Below are 27,746 nucleotides of genomic sequence, written 5' to 3' on the forward strand. Positions count from 1 at the left end.
CTGCCTTCAGATGTCTGAAGGTGGTGTGCTTCTGAATACCGGTTGCTGGAAACCACAGGAGGGCAGAGTGCTAGTGCCATGGGTCTTTCCCCACTCCTGCCTTCCATATTGGCTCTGGAGGCAGGCGGAGAGGAGATCATTCCATCTGGCAAGCAGAAATGTTTTTGCTGATGGAACAATCATAATAGCTTGAACTTTGAATTCCTCCTTAAGTGTGTTAACCTACTCTTTTCTTTTTAATCAGCATATGTTCGTGACTGCTTCTAATGATTGAACACGGAATGTATCTACGAGCAATCTTAAAAACCTTACTCAATTTGCCTACAGCAAACAGAAATCTGAAAAACTCCCTCCAAAGGAGGAGTAAAAACTAGACACCAAAAATGCAACACTACTGCAGCTTTTTTTTTTAATACCTACTCAAATTCCCCCAATAATTGGGGGGAAGTATATGGCAGTCTGTAATTCTCTGCAAAATTCATTTTTTGCTCAACATTTTTACGCAGGATGCATAGTTAACTTACAGTGGTTTCTTGATCGTATCACTCTTCAGGTAAATCACTCCAAGTTTTAGACCTAGCGCAGACATTCATTGGGGCAGAGAAAAGCTGTGCCTGTACTGGAAAGAAGCAAAATTAAGTATAAGTGAGTTATTTGTAAATGATCTGGAATCAGGGTAAACAGTTTGTAAATCATACTAAATTATTCTAGATACAAGTGAGTCATAACACTACTGGTAATAATTCTGGGATAGGAAAAGAAGTAGTCATTATTCAGCCAATGCACAATTAACTTAAGGAATACATTACAACAAGTAGTGACCAGCGTTGGTTAGATAACCTTACAACAACTGGACGTATTCATAGCTATTTATCATGGTGGTGATATACTTCTGAATACCATAATGTGAGCAAACGAAAAAGGATGGGCATTCTTAAGATGCCTTGTTTGGAAATTTCTGAGGAACAATTGCCTGGTCAAAGTTGGAGACAGACTGCTGGCCAAGATGAACTTTGCACTGAGATCCAGCGAAGTAATTCTCAGGTTTCTAACTGGATTGTGCAGAATCCAAATATATCCAAGTTCTAATGCTCTTCCCTGTGCACTGAATATTAGCTTACGGAGGTTGGTGGGAATCTTAGTTAGATTTGGATGTACAGTGCAAGCAAAGCATAACAGAAACCGTGAATGCCAATCATTTCCTTATTTACAAAGTCCCTTTAGAAAGGTATTGTCTCTGGTCACAATGTAACAGACCCCATTAAGAAACTACTGAATCTGATCAAACATAGCAAGGCAACTAAACTCCCACTGACAATTATGTCCCTAGACATCCTCAAAGCTTTTGATTGCCTTGAATGGAAATACCTATTAGCAGTACTAACTAACATGAAATTTGGTCCCATCTTCTTACAAACCCTCAAACAAATCTACTCCCATGCCTCAGCAAAATGCAGGACTGACAGTATGCACTCTAATTCCATAGCAATCCAAAGAGGCACAAAACAAGGATGCCCACTGTCTCCCTTTCTATTCATTCTGGCTCTGGAACCTCTAGCAGTCCAAATCAGAGCAACCACAGACATCAAGGGAGTGGAAATAAAAGGCAGAACCTATAAATTAGGACTCTTTGCAGACGACCTGATGGTCACAACACCAGACCCCATAAACATAGCAACCACCCTAACCAAAGAACTCAACACATTTGCAATGGTATCGGGCCTACAAGTAAACTGTGCAAAATCTGAGGCTATGTGTTTCACCCCACCCTTCCGAAAAGAATTTGCCAACATCACTAAGATAAAACTGCTGCACCAAGTACAGATACCTAGGGGTACAAATAACCAGAAACCTCAACAAACTATATCTCCATAATTACAACTCCTTGTAGTGACAATCAACAAAGACTTGAGGACTTGGAACAACACTAACTTCACCCTTTCAGACAAAGTAGCCATGATCAAAATGATCACCCTCCCAAAATTAACCTACCTATTCTAAACCCTTCTAATCTGGATTCCTGCAACCCAACTCTGCAAATGACAGAAAAAATTACACTCATTTATCTTCTCTCTCACACAAAAAATACCAAGAATAAACCCCAAATACCTACACCTTGCCCCTTCACTACATCGCCAACCAAGTGTGCCACATAATCCCATACATTCTAGAAGATGAAACAAAACAATGGGTACACCTGGAGAGAGACATAATCGAAAATACCCCCACCATAGCATACCCATTCCTCCCAAACTAAGGAAAATCCTCACAACACTAAACAGGTTCACACAGACCATGATTAAAGCATAGAAGGAAGAAGCCGGCAAACTGTCCCCAACCCTATCCCCACTAATCCCCCTGGCTCATCACCCACTATTTATTTCATCATGCAGCACAGAACTTCCAGATAAAAACCTGGCAAGCCCAAAGGCTTATATCGTCTAGCAGGCTTCTACAAAAATAACAAACCCACACCAACATAAGAAATACAAGACAAACTAGGGGACACCCAAATGCCCTGGCTAACACACCACCAATTACATGCCTTCTTAAACAATCGAGTAGTAAAAACAGCAGCAACTAGGCCCTTGACAACCTTTGGAAACCTCCTCCTATCAACCAAGGGACACGGCAAAGAGATGGTATCCACAATATACAAAATACTGTTCCAAAATCCCACAGACCCCCTTGACATAATCAAAAAACAACGGGAGGATGACAGAACTCATCCTGAAACTCACTTACAGATGGTACTTAACACCATAGGAACTAGCCCTGATACATCAGGAGCCTCACCAAAATGCTGGAGAAGATGCACCTCCACAGCCACATACCTCCACATGTGGTGGGAATGCCCCAAAATCCAAGTCTTCTAGACATCAGTCATACTAGAAATAAGCAAAATAACTAAAGTATTAGAAGTCACCCCAGAACTGGCCCTACTGAACATCTTCCAAAATAATAATGCCCACTCACATTATAAAGAGCTCATAACCCTATTCTCAGCAGCCAGAAACATCATAGCCAGACACTGGAGAGACCTGTCAGGGGTAAACACGGACCAATGGTATCAAATAATAATAATAATAATAATAATAATAATAATAATAATAAAAAATTATTTCTACCCCACCCATCTGACTGGGTCTCCCCAGACACTCTGGGCAGCTTCCAACCAAATATCAAAAACAATACAGCGTAGGGAAACAGCCTTACTAGAAAAACTAACCAATAAACTGAAACTGACATGGGGACAGAAGAAGACACCTTCACCCCGGTATGGTTCCCCTTTATCATATACATAGCCCAACAAGACAACAACAAGAATCCGCTGACAGCATATGAATCAATATGGCTAACCTGACCTAAAAACCCACTCTCTCATGCACTCACACACATAAACAAATCTCACTACAGCCAACCAAAGACAACCTACCACACCCTAGGTCACCCCCAACCTCTCTCACCACCAAGGAAATATAACAAGTGAATAGAAAGAAAACCCACACAAGTGACACTGACACAAAACCCCACACATACACTAAGCAGAAAAATAGAAGCACTGTCACCCCACTTTACTCTATAAACCCCCTCCCCCCTTTCCCCCTCTTTTCTTCCCAAGCTAATACTGCATGCAACGCTAATTTCTCACAACAAATGTAACTGATCTGTAGAAAACACAACTTGAAAAAAGAGACAATGCACATATTTTTGTAAACTATGGGATCTATAATAAAATTTAAGAAGAAAAAAGAAAGGCAAAGCATGCGTCACAGAAAGAAATAAAGCTCCAAACTCAGAAGTATAGGAAGCTGACTTATGCTTTGTCCATCTAGTGCAGGGTTGTCTACTCTGACTTGCAGTAGCTCTGCAGGGTTTCTGCAGAAGTCTTTAACATTCCTGCTATATCATTATTTTAACTGGAGATGCCAGGGATTGAACCTGTTCTAGTTACCTTCCATACCATGAATGAGTTAAGAAGAGCCTGACACCAAAGAACTCTTGCCTTTACACAGAAGTGAAAACATGTGCAGATATTCTTGTATAACTTTTGAATCTCTTATCAACGAGGCATGCAATCATTCGTATATGGTTCCAGCAAGGATAACTGCTAAAAATACAATAATAATTTTTCTACTTTTCATAATAGATGTTCTCTTTTGTATAGCACTGAGGTCCTTGAAGATGAAGTTTTATATGCTCATATTTTCATATGCAGTGTTGCCTTGCAAAGGGAATAAAGTCAGCAAAAACATTTTGGTATTTTATAAAGGCAATGCTGATTAATGGCCTTTCTACTTAACTCCTCATACTAATGCTTTGATTCTCCTCTTTCCCCCTTTCATAAATTGGATTGTGACCCTTCATCACTTGTTGACCTCCTTTCCTGAGCTGCTCATTAATCAGCACCTCTTCTCTGATATGGTCTGTCATATCCTATTACTTACAATGCACATAAGCAGAAGGTACATCTACCCTGCACCTCACACTGTACACGCTGGAAAGTATCTAAATTTAGTCTCTTTCAGAGTTCTCTTTCCTGCAGATATAAATTCTAACAAATCAGCATATCACCAATGCTTCCTTCCCCACCTCTGATATTTATTTACTGAAAGAACATCTCTGTGAGATATCTACTGAAAGAAAATATCTATTTGAACTTTCCAGTGCTTTTTAAACAAATGAGTTGAAGTTATCCCTCACCTTGTCTGATTGGCAGAGGGAGTCAAGAGAAAAGGACGTTTCAAATTTCCGATTCTCAGTGGTTATGGCTGGGTGTGGCAATCTTTATTACTGGGATAGCACCTCCTATTGGAAACATGCAATCAAGTGCCATCTCTTCATTCCCAAACCAATCCTGGAAAAGACGGTCATATCCTACAAAAATGGGACTCCTAACACAGAATCTAAAGAAAACAACAGAAGACGTGACATGCCATCAGGGGTGCCATCTCCTAGGAGCCAAGCCCTTCAACCCATATTATTGGGGAGAGGGTGCCCCCATGTTCAAAGTGGGAGGAGTTTCCATGGCTGGCTTCTCCCCTCCTGCTGCTGCCATGGGGGGAAGGAGTGGGGAAGCAGTCCCTGGCTGGGGAAATGCACAAAAGGAATAAATCCAAAAGGCAGAAGCAATCATGCTACAGATTCAGAAAGTACCTTCTGCAGAACTCTTCTGCTGAATGCTGCACCCACAAAAGCAAATATATTAATAGGAACCTGTTAACTAACAGCTAAGAGGTGTATTTGCAAACTGATTCAATTGACAGAGAGCTTCTATAGCATGTGTGGGGAACCTGTAATCCTTCAGATATTGTTGAAGTACAGCTTGCATCAGCCTTAGCAAGCATGGCCAATGGCCAGAGAAGCTGGGAGCTCTATCTGCCCGTCACTTCCCTCTACAGCACATGCAAAAACCATCTTCTTGACCACTGGACTCATTATTGGTCTTGTCTGCTCAATCCACCAGAGCCTGTTTTTACATGCAGGGAAAGTCCCTAACTCACCGATGGTTTGAGATGTATTGGCTGCCCTCACCTGGTACAGCTGCCAGTCAAAGGCGTTCCAGAGGTGCAGCCACTGTTGCATGCTGACAGCTTCTAGGAGCCACAGGTGAAAGCTTAGTGCAGGGTGAAGACCAAAGGTGTATAAGCTACCCCAGAAGGAACATGACGTGCCCCCCAACAGAAGTAATAATCCTTCCCTAACGCCCCAAGGTGGGGCAGATTGAGTTCATCAACCTAGGAAGGTAGCCCACCTAGGAGAAGGAAAACTCTGACCCTAAACCTCTGCTTAGATTAGCTCTCTGAAAACAAGTGCATACCAATTTTGAGAAAAACAAGAAAACGTAATGCCGTAAAAAGCTACTGTATGCTTCTGTTATTACCTAACTCAGATTTGTGACCTGGTACTGGATCATAAGAAACAAGTGCTCTAAAATATTAGATGCTGTTTTATTATCATTGGTATACTAGTCCCCTATATCTGGACTATGGTGTTTTGCAAACTGTGCTTGGTGCCATAGCCAATCGTATTTGGATGGAAATTGCACCTAGAATAATCCAATGACCCAATTATGTTCCTTGCACTGAGAAGACATTTTTGTGGTGGTGGACAAACACAACGAACCGAATGCAGAATTTCTAATTTGGAAATCATTAAATTGAACAGGTAGCAGAGGAGTGGGGAAATTACTGAAGTTTGCCAGAAGTGGAACCAAGCATTTTGTCTACCATAAAGACTATAGAATACTACTAAAGACCAAACAATTATTTCTCAATGAGCAATAATTTCCAGGTGGACCATTAAATTGGATTGGAGGCTGCCGCAGTTTGCTAAGGGATGGGGCAGATTCCTGGAGGCCTCTGCAAAAAAAGTAAAAGAAAAACATTTTTCTTCTTTTCCCAAGGGCAATCTTCTATTGAAATCTGGAAATGCAGTGAATGTTTATACAGTAAAAGTCTACATCGTGTTCCCATTGTTTGTCACACAGTCTCTCTTACTTATCTGTAACTAGTTCTCTGTTGCATTTTCATCTGACACCCTATAAAATTTCACTTTGCTCAAGTTGTAGTTCTTGCTCAACCAACTGCAGCTCAAATTTGGCACTGAGAAACGTAAGCTTTCTACTCTGTCACGATGAAATGAATTTTCAGTTCCTAGAGGTCAAACAAGGACAAGGGACAGAGTATTTATTCAGAAGCTTCTGGAAAATTATTGTTTTTCTATTCCCTAAAAAAATCGATTTTGAAGGACTGTACTAGCTAGCTCAGAAAGTTACGGATCTTTACCTTTTATATTCCCAATTTCAGTAACAGTGTCCTTTACATGGCTAGCCCTCATCAGCCCTGGAGGGTTAGCATTAGGCATAGCCTACCTATGGATCTGAATTTAAAAGCTCACTTGGAAGAATCAGTAGCCCAGTAAACTGTGCTCTGAGAGCTCTGAGGACTGTAGTCCAATAGTATTAGCTGCCTAACAATTCCTAGAGTTCAAGGCATTTAGATGGAAAGGAGCAACAACATTTCCTTTACAATGCACACGTCACAGATTGACCTCAATAAGCCACAATAGCTCTTTTGAGTGACTAACCTTACTTAGCTGCAAAACAGTTGTGCTAGCGCAAGGATTAGCACTAGCGCAACAGGATCCCAACCCCTCTCCTCCCCAAATTTGCTCTGGAGACTTCAAAACAGATTTAGAGGGTGCATGGGAGAGAGGGAGAACATTCCATTGCACAAGGAGAAATCTCCGTTGACCTTAGTGCTAAGTTGCATACAACCCTATACTTCTGTTGATGCAATCTAGAATTGCATTATACTTTTCAGCTACCACACCACACTGCTGACTCATGATCCTTGTCATGGGTACTGTTACCAAGCAAGGTGTCACCCATCCTGTGTCTGTGCATTTGATTCTCCCTACCTAAATGCAACACTTTACATTCTCTCTGTTTCTAGTACTGGCCAGGTTCTCCATTCTGTTAAGACCATCTTGAGTTTCAGTTTCTGTATTCTAAGCCCCCACATAATTTGGTGCGATCTGCAAATTTTATGAACACCCCCTTCATTCCCTTTATTTCATTTTTATTGATTTTTATGTAGACAAATATAAATGAAAGTAAAATACAACCGAACCAAATATAAAATAACCAAACACCTCCCTGAGCATTAATCACTTCCTGTTTTCCATCAACATGCCTCACAGGTAGTATACACTGAAGAAAAAGAAGATCGACAAGGAGCAAATTACAAAGTGATTTGCCTCACATACAGGACATACTCAAAGCACTTTTTCATTTGTGTAACTAATAAATTTAAATCAATCCCTGACAAAACTTTTTATGCCCTCTAAGGACATGGCATTCTAGCCATTAATAAATATGTTAAAGAGCACCCAAGGCAGAATCTCATGACACTCCACATCACTTCTCTCCAATTTGATAAGTATGGTATGGTTAATCAACCATCCACAAATCTATGTAACAATACTATCATTAAGTCCACATTTTATTAGCTTGCTGATAAGAAGATCATGAGGAAACCATGCCAAATGTCTTGCTAAAATCCAGATATACTGCATCTATGTCATTCTAGAAGGCTAGTAATTGTATAAAAATTGAAGGGATAAGGTTGGTCTGCCACGAGTTGTTCTTGAGAAACCTATGCTGGCTCTTTGTGATCAAAGTGTTCTGCCTCTGGGACTTCCGGGTCAGCGCAAACGACGAATGGCAGAGTTCCTCCGATCGGAGGAATGGGCTCCGTGGAAATTGGGTCTTCCCGCCGCGGCGAAGGCGGGGGCCCGCTAGAAATCCCAGGCGGAGAAGCCTGGGAACGTGGGGTTTGGCAGAGCACCAAGAGTGCCTCCCCTACTCACGAGGAAACCCCTTTTCGGGGCTCCGGAGTGAAGTGGGGTGAGCAGCGCGGTGCTGCGAACCGATCGCTATTTCCATGGAGGGAAGCCGCGCAGCCATCGCCGGAGAGCGCTGACTTTTTCCTGATGAGATTTGGACTCTAAATCAAGTACCCGTGAGTAAAACAGAGAATTGGATCAAGAAACTTGTAAAATTTATGAATTAGGCACAAGCAGGAAGGTTTAAACAGGAAGTCCGCCTTCCGCTTTTGTATATAGACTGAAGCAAAGACCTTGCAAACTAACAGCCTGGAAAACTGCTTTAAAGTTGGAAATTTCCTGCATCTACAACTAATAAAACCCCCCTTGAAAGCAGGAGAAAAGGGGGGGGGGGATTTGACTGTTTAATCCTGCAGGAGGAGAGTAAAGGAATTTAAGTTTCCATCGTCCCAAACCTGGGGACGGGGTGTCGGGACAGAAATTGTTTGAGACGTCCATTGATTGAAAGTGGAGTGCTTTGACAGATAGCATTAAAAAAGAAGAGAAACAAATTAACCAACGCCACCTTCTGCATTTCTGTATTTTAAAGATACAAAGTATTTGAAAATCGAAAGGATTTGAAATCGAAAGTAATTTCCTTTGTTGGATACATTTTAAAAATGGATACAAAAAGAAACTGTGTCCCCTAGAGGGAGCTTGTCAGTTTGTTGTTGTAGCTCACAGCTGCAAGATTTGGATCGTGGGACCTGCCGTTTGACCTTGAGCAGAAATGTGTTGGAAGGAAGGCTTAGTGTCTGCCCTTGGCTTGCTGGTGCAGCTGCATGAAAAAATGAATTTGATGCATGAAAAATTGGATTTGATGAGCGCTGTGGCTAGTGAATATGATTTAACAGGGAATAATGATAAAGAAGTTATACAGCGACCAACTCAAGAATCTGGTTTGATAAGGCAGGTCCAAGGGCAGATGAAGAAGGAAGAGGCAGTGATTCCCCCTCAAACAACACGAATGGAGAGATCCAAAGTCCGGCAGGAACAAAAGTTATTGATTGAACTTGGAGTTGGGAAGTGTTTGAAGTTAAGGAAGTTCTTAACTCTAGTGGGACTATGAAACAGGCGAACAACTATCTTTTGGATAAATACTTTTTGGATTACAAAGATGACGACAGGGAGTGGGACTGGGGGGAAGGGACTTGCCTGATGAAGGAAAATGGAAATTATTACTGGATGGAACCCTCCGGAGACCCACTCCCCAAGAAGCTAACAATAGACAAAGAAGTGCGCATGCACAAACAAGGACAAGAAAATGTGCAGAGGGGGCCAAGAAGAGACTTAAGGGCCTCGGACATAAGAACACCAGATTGATGGACTGGATGTAATGGACAGAAAGGACTGACATGACCCAATACCAGGAAGAAGGGACGTTGGATAAAAACTAGAGATATCAAGGGAAATTCTTTTGTTAATTTTGGAATTAGTGTAACATTAATGAAATATTAGGGAACATGCTGGAAAGGAACCAAATTGGCTTTAGCAGAAAAGATTTAAGGAGATATGAATGAATATGATGTAAATTTTGAAATTTTAAGATTTTTAAGATAAGATAAGGTTAAAAAGATTAAGGTAAATTGAATAACATATTAAAAGATGGAAAGGCAATGTTGAATTAATTGATAAGATAGATTGTGAAGATTAATAACTTAAATTAAAATTGAGAAACATGGGAAGAATTTGCTGAAATAACGAATTAAACTAGAATACAAAAAGGGAGGTGTGAGGAGGTTCAAGAAATAAGCAAATGGAAAGTTGTAAATTTGAGATTTGTATTTTTCTTTTTTCTTTTTTCGGTTTTTTCTTTTTGATTTTTTCTGTTTTGTTTTTGTTTTTGTATTGATGAAATTCTGAATAAATATCATTTAAAAAAAAACAACAAAGTGTTCTGCCTCCCCCCCCAAAAAAAAACCCCTAATAGATTTGCTGCTTAATTATCTGTCCTGGAACCTTTCCAAGTATGGATGTCAAGCTGACCAGTGGGTAGTTGCCTGGATCCTGTTCCCCATTCCCTTTTAAAAGTTGGGGACATTTGTCTGCCTTGAATCTTGTGGCACTTCACTCATTTTCCAAAAAAAGAAAAAAGAAAAGAAAACTATGACAGATAATCTGAGATCACATCTCCAAGTTCCTTTAATACCCTATGATGCAATCTGTTATTAATGTTACTAAGGCATTTTCAATAGCTGGGTGAGCATTCATTTTTTTATTTTATTTTAATAAATATTTATTGAGATTTTACAAAAACATAGGTTTACAGAATACAAAAAAGACATATGAAAAGAAAAAGATAAAAAAGAAAACATACAAAAATACATTAGGAAGGAAAAAAGAAAGATAAAAATACAAAATACAAAAAACGAATAGATAAAAAAGAATTAAAAACAAATCCATTTTTGTAACTTTAAACTCATTAGCTTGTTTCCATGACCTCCTCACACCTCCCCTTTTTGTATTCCCATTTACATAATCAAATCAGCAAATCCTTACCCTCTTTCCTTTATCTTAACTCTATATCTTAACATATTATAACTCTATATTTTCATCCATTATCAATTCATTTTTACGTATTCTTATTGACTTTGTTGCTAATGCCACTTATTTTCAATCCAACATCATTTTAACATTCATTAATTTTACAGTGTTTCTGCAGATAGTCTTTAAATTTCTTCCAATGTTCTTCCACCAACTCTTCTCCCAGGTCTCGGATTCTGCCAGTCATTTCCGCCAATTCCATATAGTCCATCACCTTCATCTGCCACTCTTCCAGGGTGGGTAAATCTTGTGTCTTCCAATACTTTGCAATCAGTATTCTTGCTGCTGTTGTTGCATACATGAAAAAAGTTCTATCCTTCTTTGGCACCAATTGGCCGACTATGCCCAGGAGAAAGGCCTCTGGTTTCTTCAGAAAGGTATATTTAAATACCTTTTTCATTTCATTATAGATCATCTCCCAGAAAGCCTTAATCTTTGGGCACGTCCACCAAAGGTGAAAGAATGTACCTTCATTTTCTTTACATTTCCAACATTTGTTATCGGGCAAATGATAGATTTTTGCAAGCTTGACTGGTGTCATGTACCACCTGTATATCATTTTCATAATATTCTCTCTTAAGGCATTACATGCCGTAAATTTCATACTGTTCCCAGTCAGCAAACATAATGTTATGACCAATATCTTGTGCCCATTTAATCATAGCAGATTTAACCGTTTCATCCTGCGTATTCCATTTTAACAGCAAGTTATACATTCTTGAAAGTATCTTAGTTTTGGGATCTAACAGTTCTGTTTCCAATTTTGATTTTTCCACCTGGAAGCCAATTTTTTTGTCCAAATTATAGGCCTCTCTTATTTGATAATAAATGAAGCCAGTCTCGCACTTTATCTTTTAATTTCTCAAAACTCTGTAATTTCAATTTCTCTCCTTCTTGTTCCAATATTTCCCAATATTTCGGCCATTTGGCCTCCATATTGAGCTTTTTCTGAGCCTTCGCTTCCATTGGTGACAACCACCTTGGGGTTTTATTTTCCAATAAGTCTTTGTATCTTATCCAGACATTGAACAATGCTTTCCTGACAATATGGTTTTTAAATGCTTTATGTGCTTTAACCTTGTCGTACCACAAATATGCATGCCACCCAAAAACGTTGTTAAAACCTTCTAGGTCCAAAATATCTGTGTTCTCAAGAAGCAGCCAGTCTTTCAACCAGCAGAATGCTGCTGATTCATAGTAAAGTTTAAGGTCTGGCAGGGCAAATCCGCCTCTTTCCTTTGCGTCAGTTAATATTTTAAATTTTATTCTGGGCTTCTTGCCCTGCCAGACAAATCTAGAAATATCTCTCTGCCACTTCTTGAAACAGTCCATCTTGTCCAAAATTTGCAATGATTGAAACAGAAATAACATTTTTGGCAATACATTCATCTTTATAGCTGCAATTCGACCCAACAAGGAAAGCTTCAAATTTGACCATATTTCTAAGTCTTTTTTCACTTCTGTCCAACATTTCTCATAGTTATCTTTAAATAAGTTTAAGTTCTTAGCAGTCATATTAACCCCCAGATATTTTACTTTCCTAACTAATGTTAAACCTGTCTCCTTCTGAAACCTCTCTTTCTCAATCGGTGTAAAATTTTTCTGAAGAACTTTAGTTTTTGACTTGTTCAGCGTAAATCCTGCCACATGACCAAATTCTTGAATCAATTCTAATACTCTTTTCGTACTAGATTCTGGCTCCTGTAGCGTCAAAACTAGGTCATCTGCAAAAGCTTTCAATTTGTATTGTTTGGCTCCGACCTGGATACCTTTAATCAGACGGTCCCTTCTAATCATATTTAACAAAACCTCCAGGACCGAAATAAAAAGCAATGGGGAAATTGGGCAGCCTTGTCGTATCCTCTATCTTAAATTCCTCTGTCATCACATTATTAACTTAGCCTTTTGTTCTGAGTAAATTGCACTTATACCATTTTCAAACCCTTGACCCACCCCCATTCCCTGAAGATTTTTCTTCCTAAAATTCCAAGAAATATTGTCAAAGGCTTTCTCCGCATCTATAAAAATGAAAACTGCTTTGGTATTAATGTTCACTTGCAACTTCTCCAAAATGTTAATGATGTTCCTCGTGTTGTCAGACAAGTGTCTACCTGGGAGAAAGCCAGCTTGGTCCTTATGTATCTCTTCCACTAATACTTTTTTTAATCTATTAGCCAAAATATCAGCAAATATTTTGTAATCCACATTGAGCAGGGATATGGGGCGGTAGTTCTTAAGTTGTGTCTTTTCAGACTCAGTTTTCAGTATAAGTGTAATGTAAGCTTCCTTCCACGACTCTGGCGCTTTTTTCCCCTCCAAAATTTCATTACAAACCTCCTTTAGTGGCTGAATTAACCAATCTTTCAAAGATCTATAGTATTTTGAGGTTAAGCCATCCGGCCCTGGAGATTTACCCAACTGCATATTCTGAATGGCACCTTCTACCTCCTGTTCTGTAATTTTGTGGTTCAGCATTATCTTGTTTTCTTGAGAGATTTTTTTTAATCCGTTTGTTTTTAAAAGTTGGTCTATATCAAACTCTGTGGCCCTTGTGTATATAACTGTTTGAAATACCTCTGGAAGCATTTTCTAATTTCCACTGGATTCTGAATGTTCTTTCCTTCCACTTCCAAATTAGTAATAGTATTGAGCTTTTGTCTTTTTTTCATTTGCCAAGCTAACAATTTTCCACATTTATTAGCCGATTCAAATGTCTTTTATCTCATTTGTTTAATTTTACATTCAATTTCCTGATTCATCATCTTCATATATTGCACTTGATATAACTTTATGTCTCTCAGAATCTCTTGTGACTTTGGTTTCGCTCTTAGTTTCTTCTCACCCTCTTTTATTTTTTCCAAAATTTTATCTTTTTTTTTCATTTTGGGCTCTCTTCTTTATTGTATTCTGTTGGATCAGAAACCCCCTCATAACTGCTTTACTTGCGTCCCAGATTATTCTTTTTTCAGTAATAGTATTCAAATTTATCTCAAAATAGTCTCTCAAGGTTTTTTGGGCCTTCTTGATAACCTCTTGATCTCTAAACAAGGTGTCATTCATCCTCCATCTGAAGGAACCGATTGGTGTTAGTTTCATCTCCATTTTCACAGCATTATGGTCGGAGCAAGTTTTTGGGCAAATTTCCACTTTTCAAGTCTTAGGTGCCAGTCCTCTAGTTATCCATATTTGGTCAATTCTTGTCCATTTTGGCTTCAGAGAAGAATGTTCCCTCTCTTCCTAAGGGGTTCTTAATTCTCCAAATGTCAATCAAATCCATATTGTCAGTCAGTTCAAAAAAGGTTTTTGGTAGTCTGCCATCTTTAGTTACAACCTGTCTCTGCGACTTGTCCATATTTGTAGATACCACTCCATTCATATCTCCCATCATAATAATGTTGTAATCCATATAGTCTAACAATGTCTCGTGCAATTTCTTTAAAAAATCAGATTTCCCCTCGTTTGGTGCATAAACTCCTACTATTAAAAATTTTTCTCCTTGTGATTGAATTTCAATTGCCACAAATCTTCCTTGATCATCTTTAAAAACAAATATCGGTGATAGGCTCTTTTTGGCATAAATTACAACTCCTCTCTTTTTAACCTTATCCGATGAAATAAACTCTTGACCCAATCTTTTATGAATCAATACTTTCCTGTGTCGCCTTATCACATGTGCTTCCTGTAGACAAATTAAGTCCAATTGTTCCTTTTTCAATAAATGAAAAACTTTCCTCCTCTTCTCCGGGGAGTTAAGTCCATGAATGTTCCAACTTAATAATTGCAGAGACATGGTGTATTTATTCTACTTTCCTCCAACTGCTCCCAATAATTCCTCTTGTTCTGACGGTGGTATCACTTTTTCTAATTTGTCCAATCCCGAAGGTGGTGGTACTATGTCTAGTACTCCTGGTTTTAAAGCTCTTAGCTCTTCTAGAACTTCTTTTTGCAGGTCTTCGTGATCTCTCAGAAATTTTTCCTTGTCTTCCACTGATCTTATTTTGAACTTTTTCCCTTTAAAGGTAAAGGATAAGCCTTGGGGGAATTCCCACCTAAAAACAATTCTGTTTCTTCTCAACATGGCCACCAGATCTCCGTAGTTAGTTCTAAGATCCAATAAATATTTCAGAATATCCTTGAATATCTCCACTCTTGAATCGTTTATTTCCAAGGTCTTCTGGAAGTGCAGACTCAGTATTTTGTCTCTCTCTTCTTTCGTTCGGAGGGTAACCAAACAGTCTCTCACCCTGTTCTTTCTCCCTCCTCTTCCAAGTCTAAAAGCACTTACTATCTTGAAGTCTTGCTTAGCATCTAAATTCCAAAATTCTGCAAATTCCTGTGTAAGATAGTCACTTAGGCTGTCTTTTTCCAGTTCAGGGACCGCCCTGATCCTCAGATTAGTCTGTTTTTCCTTAAGTTCGATCATAGACAGAAGCGACCGGTGGTCCTTTAGCTCTTTACATATCGTTGGGATTTTTTCCTCTACAGCCGACACTTTTTCCTTTGCTTCCTCAGTTGCCTTTTGATTCGAAGCGGATTCTTGCAACAGTCTTTCAATAGATTCTGTATTTGAATTCACCTTCTGCCCCAGGTTGTAGATGCTAGTAGTATTTTGGTCAATTTTAGTGGGTGCTTCAGTAACCTGGTTACTTAATTTTTCCAAGGTTTCATAAATTTTATTTAATACTGAAGTATATCCCTCTTCAGTAGCCATTCCTTTAGGCCCGACTTGTGCAGGATCTTTTCCTTGTGCAGGATCTTTTCCTTGTGGTGCAGAAGGGGCAGATACGGATACAGAGGCAGATACGGATACTCTGCGCTGCTGCGTTACACTAGTCTGCTGCTGTCTGACCTTTCCCAATCTTGTTGTCTTTTCCTGAGGCAAGTCTGCCATACCACTTAATCTGAGGATCTGAGGATCAAGGTCAATCCCATGGCCAAAACTTGTTTTGCAGCGGAAGTTTCCCAGGCCAGTCAAGAGTGGAAAATCCCCTAGCTAGTTGCAACAATTTCAAAGTTCCTCTACGGGGACACAGTAATGATCAATAGTATTGCAATAAAGTATCTTTTCCAACTTTCCAAAGTCCCCCTTCTACAAAATAAGCAAGAGTTCCAAGTCCAAAGTAGCCCTCAGAGTAAAAGTATCTCTGTCACAAAGTTACATTGTCCATAATAGTGTGATTCTCAGTACAGCAATTTTATTAATCTGACAGTCCGTTCCCAAGGGTTAAGTGGTGGTCTTTACTCCTTTTTCTCTCCTCTTTTTTTGCAGGCAAAATATACTTTCTCCTCTTCCCTCCCCTCTCCTGCAATTCAGGGAGGAAAATCTTTTGATCTGATGTTAGGATTTGAGTCCTTTTAAACCCAACTCTCCGGTCTTAGCTTGATCAGTCTTTGCTTTGATCTATATACAGAAAAGGAAGGCGGACTTCCTGTTTGCGCCTTCCCGTTTCAGTGCCAAATTAATCCTCTTTTCCTTAAATTCCCCGGTCTTTAAACTTGACCTACTCACAGGTAGTTGTTTGTTAGCCGAATTGTCCCAGGAAAAAGGTCAGCGCTCTCCAGCAACAGCTATGTGGCTTCGCTCCACGGAAGAAGCAGTTGGCTCTCAGCACCGCGCCAGACTCCCCGTTTCACTCCGGGACCCCTTGCGGGGTTCCCTCACAAATGGGGGGGGGGCGCTAAAGGTGCCCACTGAGTCCCACGAACACAGGGTTCTCCCGCCTGTGGTTTTCTAAAGGGTCCCCGTGTCGCCGTCGCGGCTAGACCCATTCCTGTGAAGCTATTCCCTCACAGCTGGAGGGAATCCGCCATTACTGATGGTGCCGCCTCCAGAAGTCCGAGCATTCATTTATAAATGTAGGTGAAGGGGTGAAAAGCCAGAGGAATCAGTCCATGCAGGAAGGAAGGCAGACGTAATCCAAGTGCATATCAAACAGGAGAAGGATTAGGGCCATGACACCAAGGATGAAAGGGTCAGGCAGGATCAGAGGCCAGGTCCAAAGATGAAACAGCACATGACTTGAGATTCCTAGATAGCAATAGGCACTGAAGTGGCATGTGTCCAACTGTTAGTAAACAAGGCCAGTTGGAGTAAGCAATAGGCTTGGAAGAAAAGAATTCATAAGAGCATGATATGCTCTTTACTTGAGATCTTGAGAAAGCTCATCATCATTCAGAGGGTTTGGTTGATCAGAGAAGGGTTCTAGTTTAAGACTCAATCTTCCTGTTTGTCCTCCTTGCAGCAAAATATGACCCAACTAATGACTAGCTAATGGTTCTTTACTTCTTAAAAAAAAAAGTTTATTCACACTTCAGATCAGCTGAAAAGTTCTAAGTCACCCTCTGGCTGAGCAGGCAGACAATAGATTGCAGTCCCTATTGGCTGATCCAGAGCTGTGGTCCAAAGATGAAACAGCACATGACTTGAGATTCCTAGATAGCAATAGGCACTGAAGTGGCATGTGTCCGTTAGTATTCATAAGAATTCATAAGAGCATGATATGCTCTTTACTTGAGATCTTGAGATCTTGCTTTAATATGGAGAGAGCATTTTGGTAAAGTGTCCCAAGGGCAGAGAATGAAGCTTCTTCATGCAGAGATAGCACAAATTCCACAAAGAGCTGCTGCTACTAGAAGGAGAGTTGCCACCACCTAAAATCACCAAAGATTGTGAAAATGAGGAGAAATTGGCTGTGTCACAACAATGTATCCATCCAATCCATTGCTTTGGCTAGTTATGACAAATGAGTTTTAGGAACATTTCATTGCCAAGGAACCCTGTCAAAATATTGGTGATTTTTCCAAATCTGTTCAAAATCACAGATATGTCAACTGAAGCATGAGAAGAGGACATTATTTTTCAAGAAGCAGAAAACAACAACAAAAACAACATTAGAAGAAAATGACGGGTCTATTTTCTGAAAACTAGTTCAATTTACTGATACTTTGCTGCTATCTCAATTTCAACAGCATCTTAGGGCCAAACTACACATTATGTTATTCACGCTTTTTTAAACGTGTGCTATTTTAATTGTAAAGGGAAAACAACTATGGGGCCCCCAGCTAGAACATGCTTCAAATCTGGATTGGGACCCCAGGCCCATTTCCTCCTCCAACAACAACCACAAGATCCCCATATCTGCTATTTGCTCCTAAAGGTGATGCTTGTAGCATCTGCACTTTGGGGGAAAGTAGCAACCAGGGAAGCAGTTTTGGTGGGAACCGTGCTGGGCCCTGATTTGGATCAGGAGCACATTCCAGTTTAGTGCTTCACATGGCTACTTTTCCAATGAAACTTGCCAGCTTAAGCGTGTGCACCCCCCCAATGTAACTTGGCCCTTAGCTCCAGTATTCAGCAAATAGTTTGCAAACTATTTGCTACTACTGAACTATATGAACAACCTCCCTGCTGGGTGCTCCTGGTTATTTATGACTATTCCTCAACATAACTTGCAGAGATAATATGTCAAGCAGTCAATACAAAATTCCTTCATATAATGCTGCTTTCTGCATATTCTCTGTTACATAGAGATTATCTTCACTGCATAAGAGATGGATGAAAATTATCAGCAGATTATTTTGAAGTACTCCAGGTGTTTCACCCAGAGAATGTACAAAATAATTGTGACATATGCACAGTTCTCAAGACCTACTGACCTATTAACCAGAAGATGTGCATACTGCCCGATGATTATACAAAATAAAGTTGAGATATGCACATTCCTCAAAGCCTCTTGGGGATTACACACACACACACACACACACACACACACACACACACACACAGACCAGGAAATCTGCACAATTTCCTCTTCCTGGAGAAATTATCAGTTGTTATTCACATTATTGTGAATTGGATTGTTGTTCACAATCCAACTTATATTACATCATCATATATATATAATTAGTATATGCAAACTTTATGCAAAATTACATTCTTGTATGCCTAGCAAACCTTCTCTTTATTCTCAGGATCCACAGTTAGGAGTGAAGAAGAACCTGTTGCTTCACATCACACAATTTTTCGTTCCCAAACCATCAGACCGGGATGGCCCACCCATGAGGCAAGGGGAAGTGACCATCACAGGCGGCAGATCCCAATGTAGATCTTTATATCGGGTTAGGTGCAAATTCACTTGTTGTGTAGATCTAACAGGTCACTCTAATCTAAACCTCACATTTCAACCAAGTTAATTACAGGGAAATATTCAGGGGTACTGACTAGAAAAACTCACTGCTCTAGAAGTTATAAACAAACTACTTTATTGTGAAGGATTTTCAAAGCTACTCCAGATATGAACAGCTGTTAGCAAAAGTATGTAAAATATACTAACTATAGAAGAGTTACTTGTTATTCCGACTACAGTCTCTCACCACAGCACTAACTGAAAATACACAGTTGGTAATATAAGAAAAGCCTGCTGGATCAGGCCAGTGGCCCATGTGGCCCAGGATCCTGTTCTTACAGTGGCCACAGTGTCTTTGGGAATCTCACAAGGAGATGTACACAACAGTCCTATCCCGTCCTACGGTTTCCAACAACTGGTATTCAGAAACATACTGCCTCCAACGGTGGAGATCTGTCAAACCCACGAGTAGAGTAGACCCACTGAAAACCATGTGTCTACTCTAAGTATGTATTAGTTGGGTATCACCCAGCACTGATAATTCTGCTTCAGCCTCACTTTTTGTAACAAAGGACTAATGTTAAAAGAACTGACTTCAATCTATAGCTGCAGCTCCGGCAGACAGAATCTCTCCAACAGAAAGCCACTGAGAGATGCATCATTTTATTGAGTTTTGAAGACTTCAAGAGATCCAGAATTAGAAGTAATCTCCAGTCTCAATAACCCGAGAGCTCTACATGAGAGGCAGAAGGTATCAGGAGAATGGCTGTACTCCGCTGACATTGATTTCTCCAGACTTTTGTCTGTGTTTCATTTGGAGGTGGTTACTGTTACAAGTAGCATGAATAATGTCTCTGTTAAAAACAGAGCTTCAGTTGTCTTACATACCCCCTGGTAACTGAACATCTAATAATAGCAAGACATTTTCAGGTACAAAATCTGCCTTCCTCCCAGACATACATACTGTATATGCTGTCTCATATGACTTTCAGTGCCTCACCGAAGAAAGTAATGGTAACATTTTTATAGCTCTGCCTTACACTCCGCAGAAGCAAAGGATAAGACTATATACTATCATATTTTGAGCTATGGGGAATTTTTTAAAAGAAGATGAATAAGAAGACTGGTTAGTCACTTGCTACACAAAGGTCTCCAAGTTACTTAACTAATGCTACCTCCACATTGTCAAATTGTTTTCCATTCCTATGCACTGAATAAGTCAAGCCTGTGAATACAGTGGTGCTTACCCACAAGTAAGATTTACCTTTGAGCAAACATACACAGTACTGCACAATCAATCTCTAAATTAATGCAGAACTCTTGAGGACATGACAGTTCTTTTTTGAGTTGATTTCATATACAATATGCTGCTTTTCAAACAAAGTTGAGCTGAAAGCAGCTCACACCTGTAACACAGCATTTTTTTTTTTTGTTCGAATTGTTTCTCTTATATACTAATAAGTACATTCTTTTTCACAGAGCCGGAAGTCTTTTGTTGAATAATATTATGGGTGCACATAGCTCTTTTGTTTATTTACTGCCGGTGGCGCTGTGGTCTAAACCACTGAGCCTAGGGCTTACCGATCAGAAGGTCGCCGGTTCGAATCCCCGTGACGGAGTGAGCTCCCATTGCTCGGTCCGTGCTCCTGCCAACCTAGCAGTTTGAAAGCATGTCAAAGTGCAAGTAGATAAAGAGGTACTGCTCCAGCGGGAAGGTGAATGGCGTTTCCGTGCACTGCTCTGGTTCTCCAGAGGCGGCTTAGTCATGTTGGCCACATGACCCGGAAGCTGTACGCCAGCTCCCTCAGCAAATAAAGCGAGATGAGCACCGCAACCCCAGAGTCGTCCGCGACTGGACCTAATGGTCAGGGGTCCCTTTACCTTTATAGTCCCAATACCTAAAATCCCAGAACCAGAAAGAGATAGCATGGAGACAGGGACACAGACATCCTTTCCTCTTTTCTGCATACAATTATTCTGTTCCAATTACTTTTTTTTTTTAAAAAACCCTCAAATACAGCTTCCCTATCATATGAAAAAGGAAATGCCATCCTGTTCTAAACATGTGTTCTTAGATGTGGGGATATTTTAATGAGGCCCACAGCTTTCTCCATGGCAGCATTCTAATTAATTACATTAGATAGTTGCATGGCAGGAGGTACCCCGGCTCTGCACTACAACATATGTAGTGTAATCTTTAACTCAGCCCCAACCTATGATCCTCTATTTCTTGCTTCAGTTGCGAGTTCTGCAAATAGTCTTGAAAGCTGCACGGCAATAAGTCAAAACAAAACTTGGGACGAAAGTTTGCAAAGCCGACTGAACTGACTTCAAGTAGGCAAGAAACATCACTGCATCTGGAAAATGAAACTTGCAACTTATTCTGCTTTACCATCTGGTGTCAAGAACATATTCTACTTGGGAGTTGCATAAGTCACGAAAATAAGTACACAATTTCCCGTACTATGTTTTCCACCACTTGAAATGACGCACTGCAAAGTAAACCAGATAAATATGCACAACTGTGCCTCACTCCAGACGACAACATGTATTATATAACAGCAATTCTTGACACAAAGATTCTTAACTTAAAAGATCATGACACAAAGTTTACCCAGGGGTAAATACTCTCTGTGTTTGACACTTGGGAGCAAGTGCTTTGGATAGCTCTTTCTCAGTTCTAACATTCACCAACCACAAGAGAGGGAAAGAGACAGAGAGAAGAAAAGAAAAGAAAAGATAATGAAAACAGTATGACTGGTATATAATATATATACAGCAGTAATTTTAACTGAGCTGGATGTGAGCCCAATTGCTTCAAGAAACTGCTATTAATTGTTTAAAAATCTAGGTGAAATAAGGAGGCCTTGTTTGTGCCAGCCTTGTTAACCTAGTAATATGTGCCTAAACTGATCCATGGACTGGTATAGAAGAAGAGTAAACTTGCTACAACCGAACCAAACCAGTGCACATAAATATTAAATAATTAAGCCACGTACGTCCATCTCCCTCCTAACTAATTCACCAGATTATGTGATAAAGCAATGTGAGAAATACACAACAAAAATTAAGTGTTGGGGACTATACTTATATTTTGGAAGCAGTGTAAAGGAATTGCATATTTTGCTTTTTCTGATGAGCCATTGCAATAACAATACTTTTCTTAAAGGAAAGGTAGTGGAACAAATTGAGGAATTTTTGAACAAATGCACCTATGTTGACATACCTAGCTACAGGAATGCACAGAAAAGCAAAGCAAACACAAAAAGAAACATATGAAATGAATAGAATTGATATAGTCACATGTGAAGATAAGCCTTTAGGCATCAAATAATATTTCCAGATCAGATTAGAAAGAAATGTAAGGACTTTTACACACTTGAGGATTAAATTGATTTAAATTTGAACCAAGCAAATATAAAACCTACATTGGCTAGGAATGTACATTAAATTATTTTCTGCATTTTACCCCACAGTAACAACATTCACACATGTCATTTTAATACCAAATGTGAAAAATAGATATTTTCACATACAGTGAGTTCTTCATAAAATGACAGAATTCTATATTTAGAGAACAGACACACTATGGCACCAATAATTTATAAGTAACACGGGCTCATATCTGAGATCAAAAAACGCCTCACACACCGTTTACTGAACTTTCCCTCAGAAAATGCTGAACTTTTCATTTAGTTCAAATGGCCAACCAATGGCCAATTTCCATCTGACCACCTAGTGTCATGGTTCCATACAACCTGTACCTTGCTCTGAGATGGCAAAGCATTTGTCATATTGTTAAGCAAGAGTACATACTCAGGACAACATAGCACAGATTAACACAAACTTGGCAACGCTCTCTTGCTTTGTACACTTAAAACATGAATAACCCTTGGTGAGTCCAGAAAAAGTAAAAGTAGACTGCACAAAACTGAAGTCAGTGCAACCCTTTTCTAATATACATTATTTTGAAATCTCCTAGAATCAGAGCTAAATTCTCTTCTTGGATATGTAGGCATATGCCCGATTGATTTTAGTAGAAAAGTATCCATGCAAATGAGGTAAGAATTTGGTCCCCTTTCTTTTCCAAGAAAGACTAATGATCAAATAATTTTCTCACATCTCTGTCTGCACTTTCACAGCCTGGTTACATTGATTTGTGTCTCATAAGTAGACATTTCCTTTGTTGGTTACAAATCAATCTTATAGACTAGGCATGATTGTACATTCTCCCCATTTCAACACCAAGTATGCAAACTTCTTCAACAACCTTACATGAAATACCACTAGAATTCCAGACATCCCTTGGAAAACAGGAAGCAGCACTGCATTTTCAATTAATGAAATTATTTATGGAAGCATAAGTGCCTTCATAAATACCAAATCCTGTAACTTCCTGGCTAACTGATATATAATATTCCCTTTCAGATATGAGAAATCTTTAGAGCAGCCACTCTTAATTTCAGTTGAATATTTTTCAAAGTGCAGTTTAGAAAAGCAGAAATGGCAAAGGGTTGAGACTCTAGCAGAACTGGGCAGAAACACAGGTATCCTGTCAAAGGAAAAAGCTTGTCCTGTTGGCAATCAATAGCAGAGATCTTTCTGTTCTGGGTATGAAACTTTAAGGCAGATTGATATTCTACTACAAAGCAATGAACATAAAGAAGTAAAATTATCAGTCAACCTGATTTCTATTTTTCATTTTTATCCATATATATTTTCATTTAATACTACAAAATGATATGAGAGTGTTCTAAAGTGCCACTACTCTTGTCAGAAAGGCAATCCTTTCAATGAGAACAGAAAGGGATTTAAACAAAGACAATTTAACAGAATTTGCAACATACTTTGAAAAATACCAAATGCTGATATTATTGTTACCACAACACTACATCTAAAAATAAAAGCCAAATGCAACCAATTAGTTAAAAAATGTTTTTCCTGCTTGGCCTGGGGCAATACTGTACATCTCTCTCCATGGCTAGATGAAAACAGCTGGGTCCCTTCGTCTTATCTGTTGGTTGTCTTCCTCAACTTATTAGATACCAGTTCAGAACAGATAATAATCCCCTCGGTCCAGCAGGAGGAAGTTCAATAGTAAAAAATTCCAGAGGTTGCCCTTTCCTGCAGTTTCTAGTTGAGTTTTCCCAAGAAGCAAGTTTCATGTGCACACAAAATCAACTTGTAAGCTTGAGAAAGCCTGTGCCCTTTGGTGAGTCCTAGTACTAGAAGCAAAGCAAACTAAGAAACAAAATTTAAATAAAATAAATCACTTAACTAGACAGCCGAAATCTTGTGTTCTGCACAAAATTCACCCTAAAGAGGAATACATAACAGCACTCAGAAGCACACAAGAAGAGCCCATCTATTCCAACACTGTTCCCACAGGTGGCCAACCAGAACAGAAGCCCATAAGCGGAAAACCTTAGAGCTCTCCCCACCTGTGATTCCCAGTATTCAGAAACATGCTGATTCCACAAGTGGAGTAGAATATAGCCACTGGGACTAGTAGCCATTGATAGTTTTTACAGCAATGCACTCCATGTGAGTCTGCCCTTGATGCTGCGCTGGGAGCTGCAGCTCCCTAATTATCACTCACATGAGTTACTGAGCAAGCCAGATAGAACTGGCTTAAGGTGTGACCGGAATGGAACCCCCGCCAAGTTGCGAGCTTACTGTAGAACCCAGCTGCCCATAGCTAACTGTGGATGGGTGGAAAACTGTTCTAGATGGGGCTGCACTCCCCCTTTAGGAACAGGCACATAGTTTGGAGGTACTTCTAGATCCATTATTGTTGACAGAAGCAAACTAACCTTAACCAACTTTGGCCGGTACATTACCTATGGCTGTTCTTGGCCAAAATGATCCATTCACTGGTAACTTCATGACTGGATTACTGCAATGTGCTCTTCATGGTGCTGTCGTTCGGCTTGGTTTGGAAGCTACAATCAGTGCAGAACATGCTGGTAGGCTGTTAACTTGGACAACTTGCCAATAACACATTATACCCATTCTGAAGGAGCAGCACTACTTGCTACTGAGCAAAAGTGGATGTTTGGGCATATAAAGTCTTACACGTCTCAAGATCTGCCCATATGTTATAATCAGGCAGAGATGCCCCTTTAACATCTGCTGAACATCCACTGTACAATAACACATGAGAGGGCATGGCCAATAATGGCACTCCAATAATAGAATGCCCTCCCAGGTTTGACTGGTGCCGACTATGATGGTTTCCAGTGTCAGTTAAAAGTATATTTATTTGCCAAGGTCTTTGGCTAACTATTCATTGGTGGAGATGGACAAGCTTGCCTTTGCTGCTTGTTACTACTGCTGTACCATATTGGTTTTTATATACTTTTGGTTTTATTATTTTATTATATTGTACCCAACTCTGGCATTATTTTAATGAAGAACAAGTTAGAAATTTCATAAATAAATGACAACTTGTATCACATGCATGCAAAGTCTGAATATGAAACTAGCATTTTAATGCAGAAAGAATGGTAGCGGAGTGGGAGTTTACTGGCGTTTCTTTAAAAATATCACTAAAATGTCTAAATTGGTCTGGCCCACTCCTGAGTTGCACTCCTCAATAAAAGCCCTATGAAATATCCAGTCCAGAATGTCAAATTAATGTTCCATTAAATTGAACAGATTTTACCCATGGTTTTGTATTGACTCTGTTCATAACTCTCATTCTGACACACTTTTCATGCACTTTTCCCCACCTAGAGTGCTTTTCATGGTCCAAAGGTATTTTCTGCCCGACTAGAGAACAATTTCACCTCCTTCTCACCTCCCAGAATAGTACTTTGGAGTCGGTCAATTCGCACACAGATCATCCCTTGCACTGCTGCTTCCCTTTCTGTCAAGTTCCAGATCTTCTGTGCAGGACTAGCAGCAGATAAAAGTATGATTTTGTTTCAGTGGATGAACCATTGTTAAGCGTGCATTATCTAGTCCAGCAAGCCAATTATTTCTAAGGAAATTATATATAGCCAAATTTATAGTCAAATTTTGATCTACGTTGAAATTTACATAACTTCTGGTAAATATAGAAAGGCTTTCAGCTGTCTTATGTTTCAGCAGACATTTGTATTTTTAAAGGGCAAATTAATTCAGAGTGTGGGACTATGGATTTAGTATGGGACAAAGTTCCTGTGCTTTAGTATTTGCTCATAAAGAATTTCTTTTGCTAATGTAGCTTCTTTCATCAACAGTGCTACAACAGTGAGAATCCCATACAGAATTCCATGCAAAATACTTGATTTTGCCCTTTAAAAAAATATCTTCATTCTATTATTATCAACAATGATTAATAATTGCAGGGAGAGTTCTGAACTAAGGAGCCTGCTTTGGCAAAGGTCCACTTACATCTACCATATTTTTTTTTAAAGTGATTTGTTTGGTTTGAGGAGTGTAGTTTCATAACTGCAAAATTTTTACCTGGAAGGTCATGTAGGCGGGGGGGGGGGGGGAGGGGGTGCGGTGGGTGTGGACTGCTCCAGGTATCACTACTGATGGGGGGTGACAAAATGCCGGGCAGCACTCACCGCGGGGCCTGCAGCACACCCGAGCCACGTGTCTCTCCTGGGAGAGACGCAGTGGCTTGTGCGCATGCAGGCTCTGTGCTGCCCGAATGGTCCACCCGCTGCCTCCCCTCCAGCTGTAGGGTGGCTGAGTGGGAGGAGGCAGGCAGACTCCGGAGGCCCCATGGTGTGCCCCACCCCTATGGGCGGCTCGCACCCCCACCCCAGGCACGCTGCCCCAGGCACCCGAGCGGCTTCCTCCCCCACTTCATGTAGGAAATTACCTTTTCTTCTATACTATTAGTCTTAAGGCAGAGTGCAAAGAAGTTTTATCTTAACAGAATTCAGCCAAAAAAGCAAGGCAAACTCTGAAGACCCTCAGCATGAAAACTTTGCTGTTGGATTCAACTCCTGACTCACTCTTTCAAAAGAAAAACACTAACATTTGAGTCACAACATAAAACAGTGACAACCAATGCAAAGAAACCACACAGAGTGCCCGATCCTATGGATTAACTTAAGAAAATTAGTTTGTACTGATATAACCATGTTAAGTAAGGAAAGGTCATAAAGCTCTGCTGTTTTGTCATTTTAAAACCAAGGCAAACCACTTACGGCCTTTCTAGTTTATAGCACAATGATTCTTCATTTTGTGTGCCAGACCTAAATGCCTTCTCTTAAGGAAATACTTCTAAAGATATCACATTTTCAAAAGGTAGCACATTTCCCCAGCAATTCATTGTTGTGAAACTGCTATTCTTTTACCAGCCTTAAGGCCAATCTGATTTGGCAAAGGTGTATAAAATGTACTTTCACCTAGCACCTACTGAATAGTCTTCATATAACATCATTGATTTCAAGGGACAAGTCCCAACCCACCTATCGCTGTTCATGCCATGTTGTGACCCAAGTACTAATGCTCCGTTTTTCAAAGAGGGAATTTGCACAGGAGCCAAAACAGATTAATCTGAAGGCCCAGTTTCAAGCCTGCAGTCTTCAGAGTTTGTCTTGATAATTTAGCTGGCCTTTCTACTGAAGGAAAGCTGACAATGGACTTTTTTAGATGTTGCCTTGAGACTAGTCAGCTACAACTCCCATACAAATCTGCTCTTTGCAGGCTACACACTGAATTTCTTGTGATCAGAGCCAACCTTTT

At 39.8% G+C, this 27,746-nt stretch overlaps 1 protein-coding gene and 1 long non-coding RNA gene across 49 annotated transcripts in view; one reads left to right on the forward strand and one right to left on the reverse strand.

Moving 5' to 3' along the window:
- The window catches only part of ZBTB20 (zinc finger and BTB domain containing 20), a 513,065-nt gene that overhangs the window by 57,016 nt on the left and 428,303 nt on the right, over window positions 1–27,746 (reverse strand). For 41 of the 48 annotated variants that reach the window (XR_014546995.1, XR_014546996.1, XM_083609064.1 and 38 more), the window contains one exon: window positions 525–619. Coding sequence is in view for 46 of the 48 variants with exons in the window: in XM_083609064.1 (XP_083465190.1) it covers window positions 525–589 (65 nt within the window). In the remaining 2 variants the exon portion in view is untranslated. Of the gene's footprint in view, window positions 1–524; window positions 620–25,857; window positions 25,956–27,746 lie in introns of all 48 variants that reach the window. The other 7 variants (XM_083609100.1, XM_083609085.1, XM_083609094.1 and 4 more) reach the window with 3 other exon arrangements.
- LOC310760645 overlaps window positions 1–27,746 on the forward strand; it is a 48,209-nt gene that overhangs the window by 1,268 nt on the left and 19,195 nt on the right. The window lies entirely within an intron of this gene.

This window comes from Podarcis filfolensis, assembly GCF_964270895.1.
Source record: "Podarcis filfolensis genome assembly, chromosome: 4".
NCBI lineage: Eukaryota > Metazoa > Chordata > Lepidosauria > Squamata > Lacertidae > Podarcis > Podarcis filfolensis.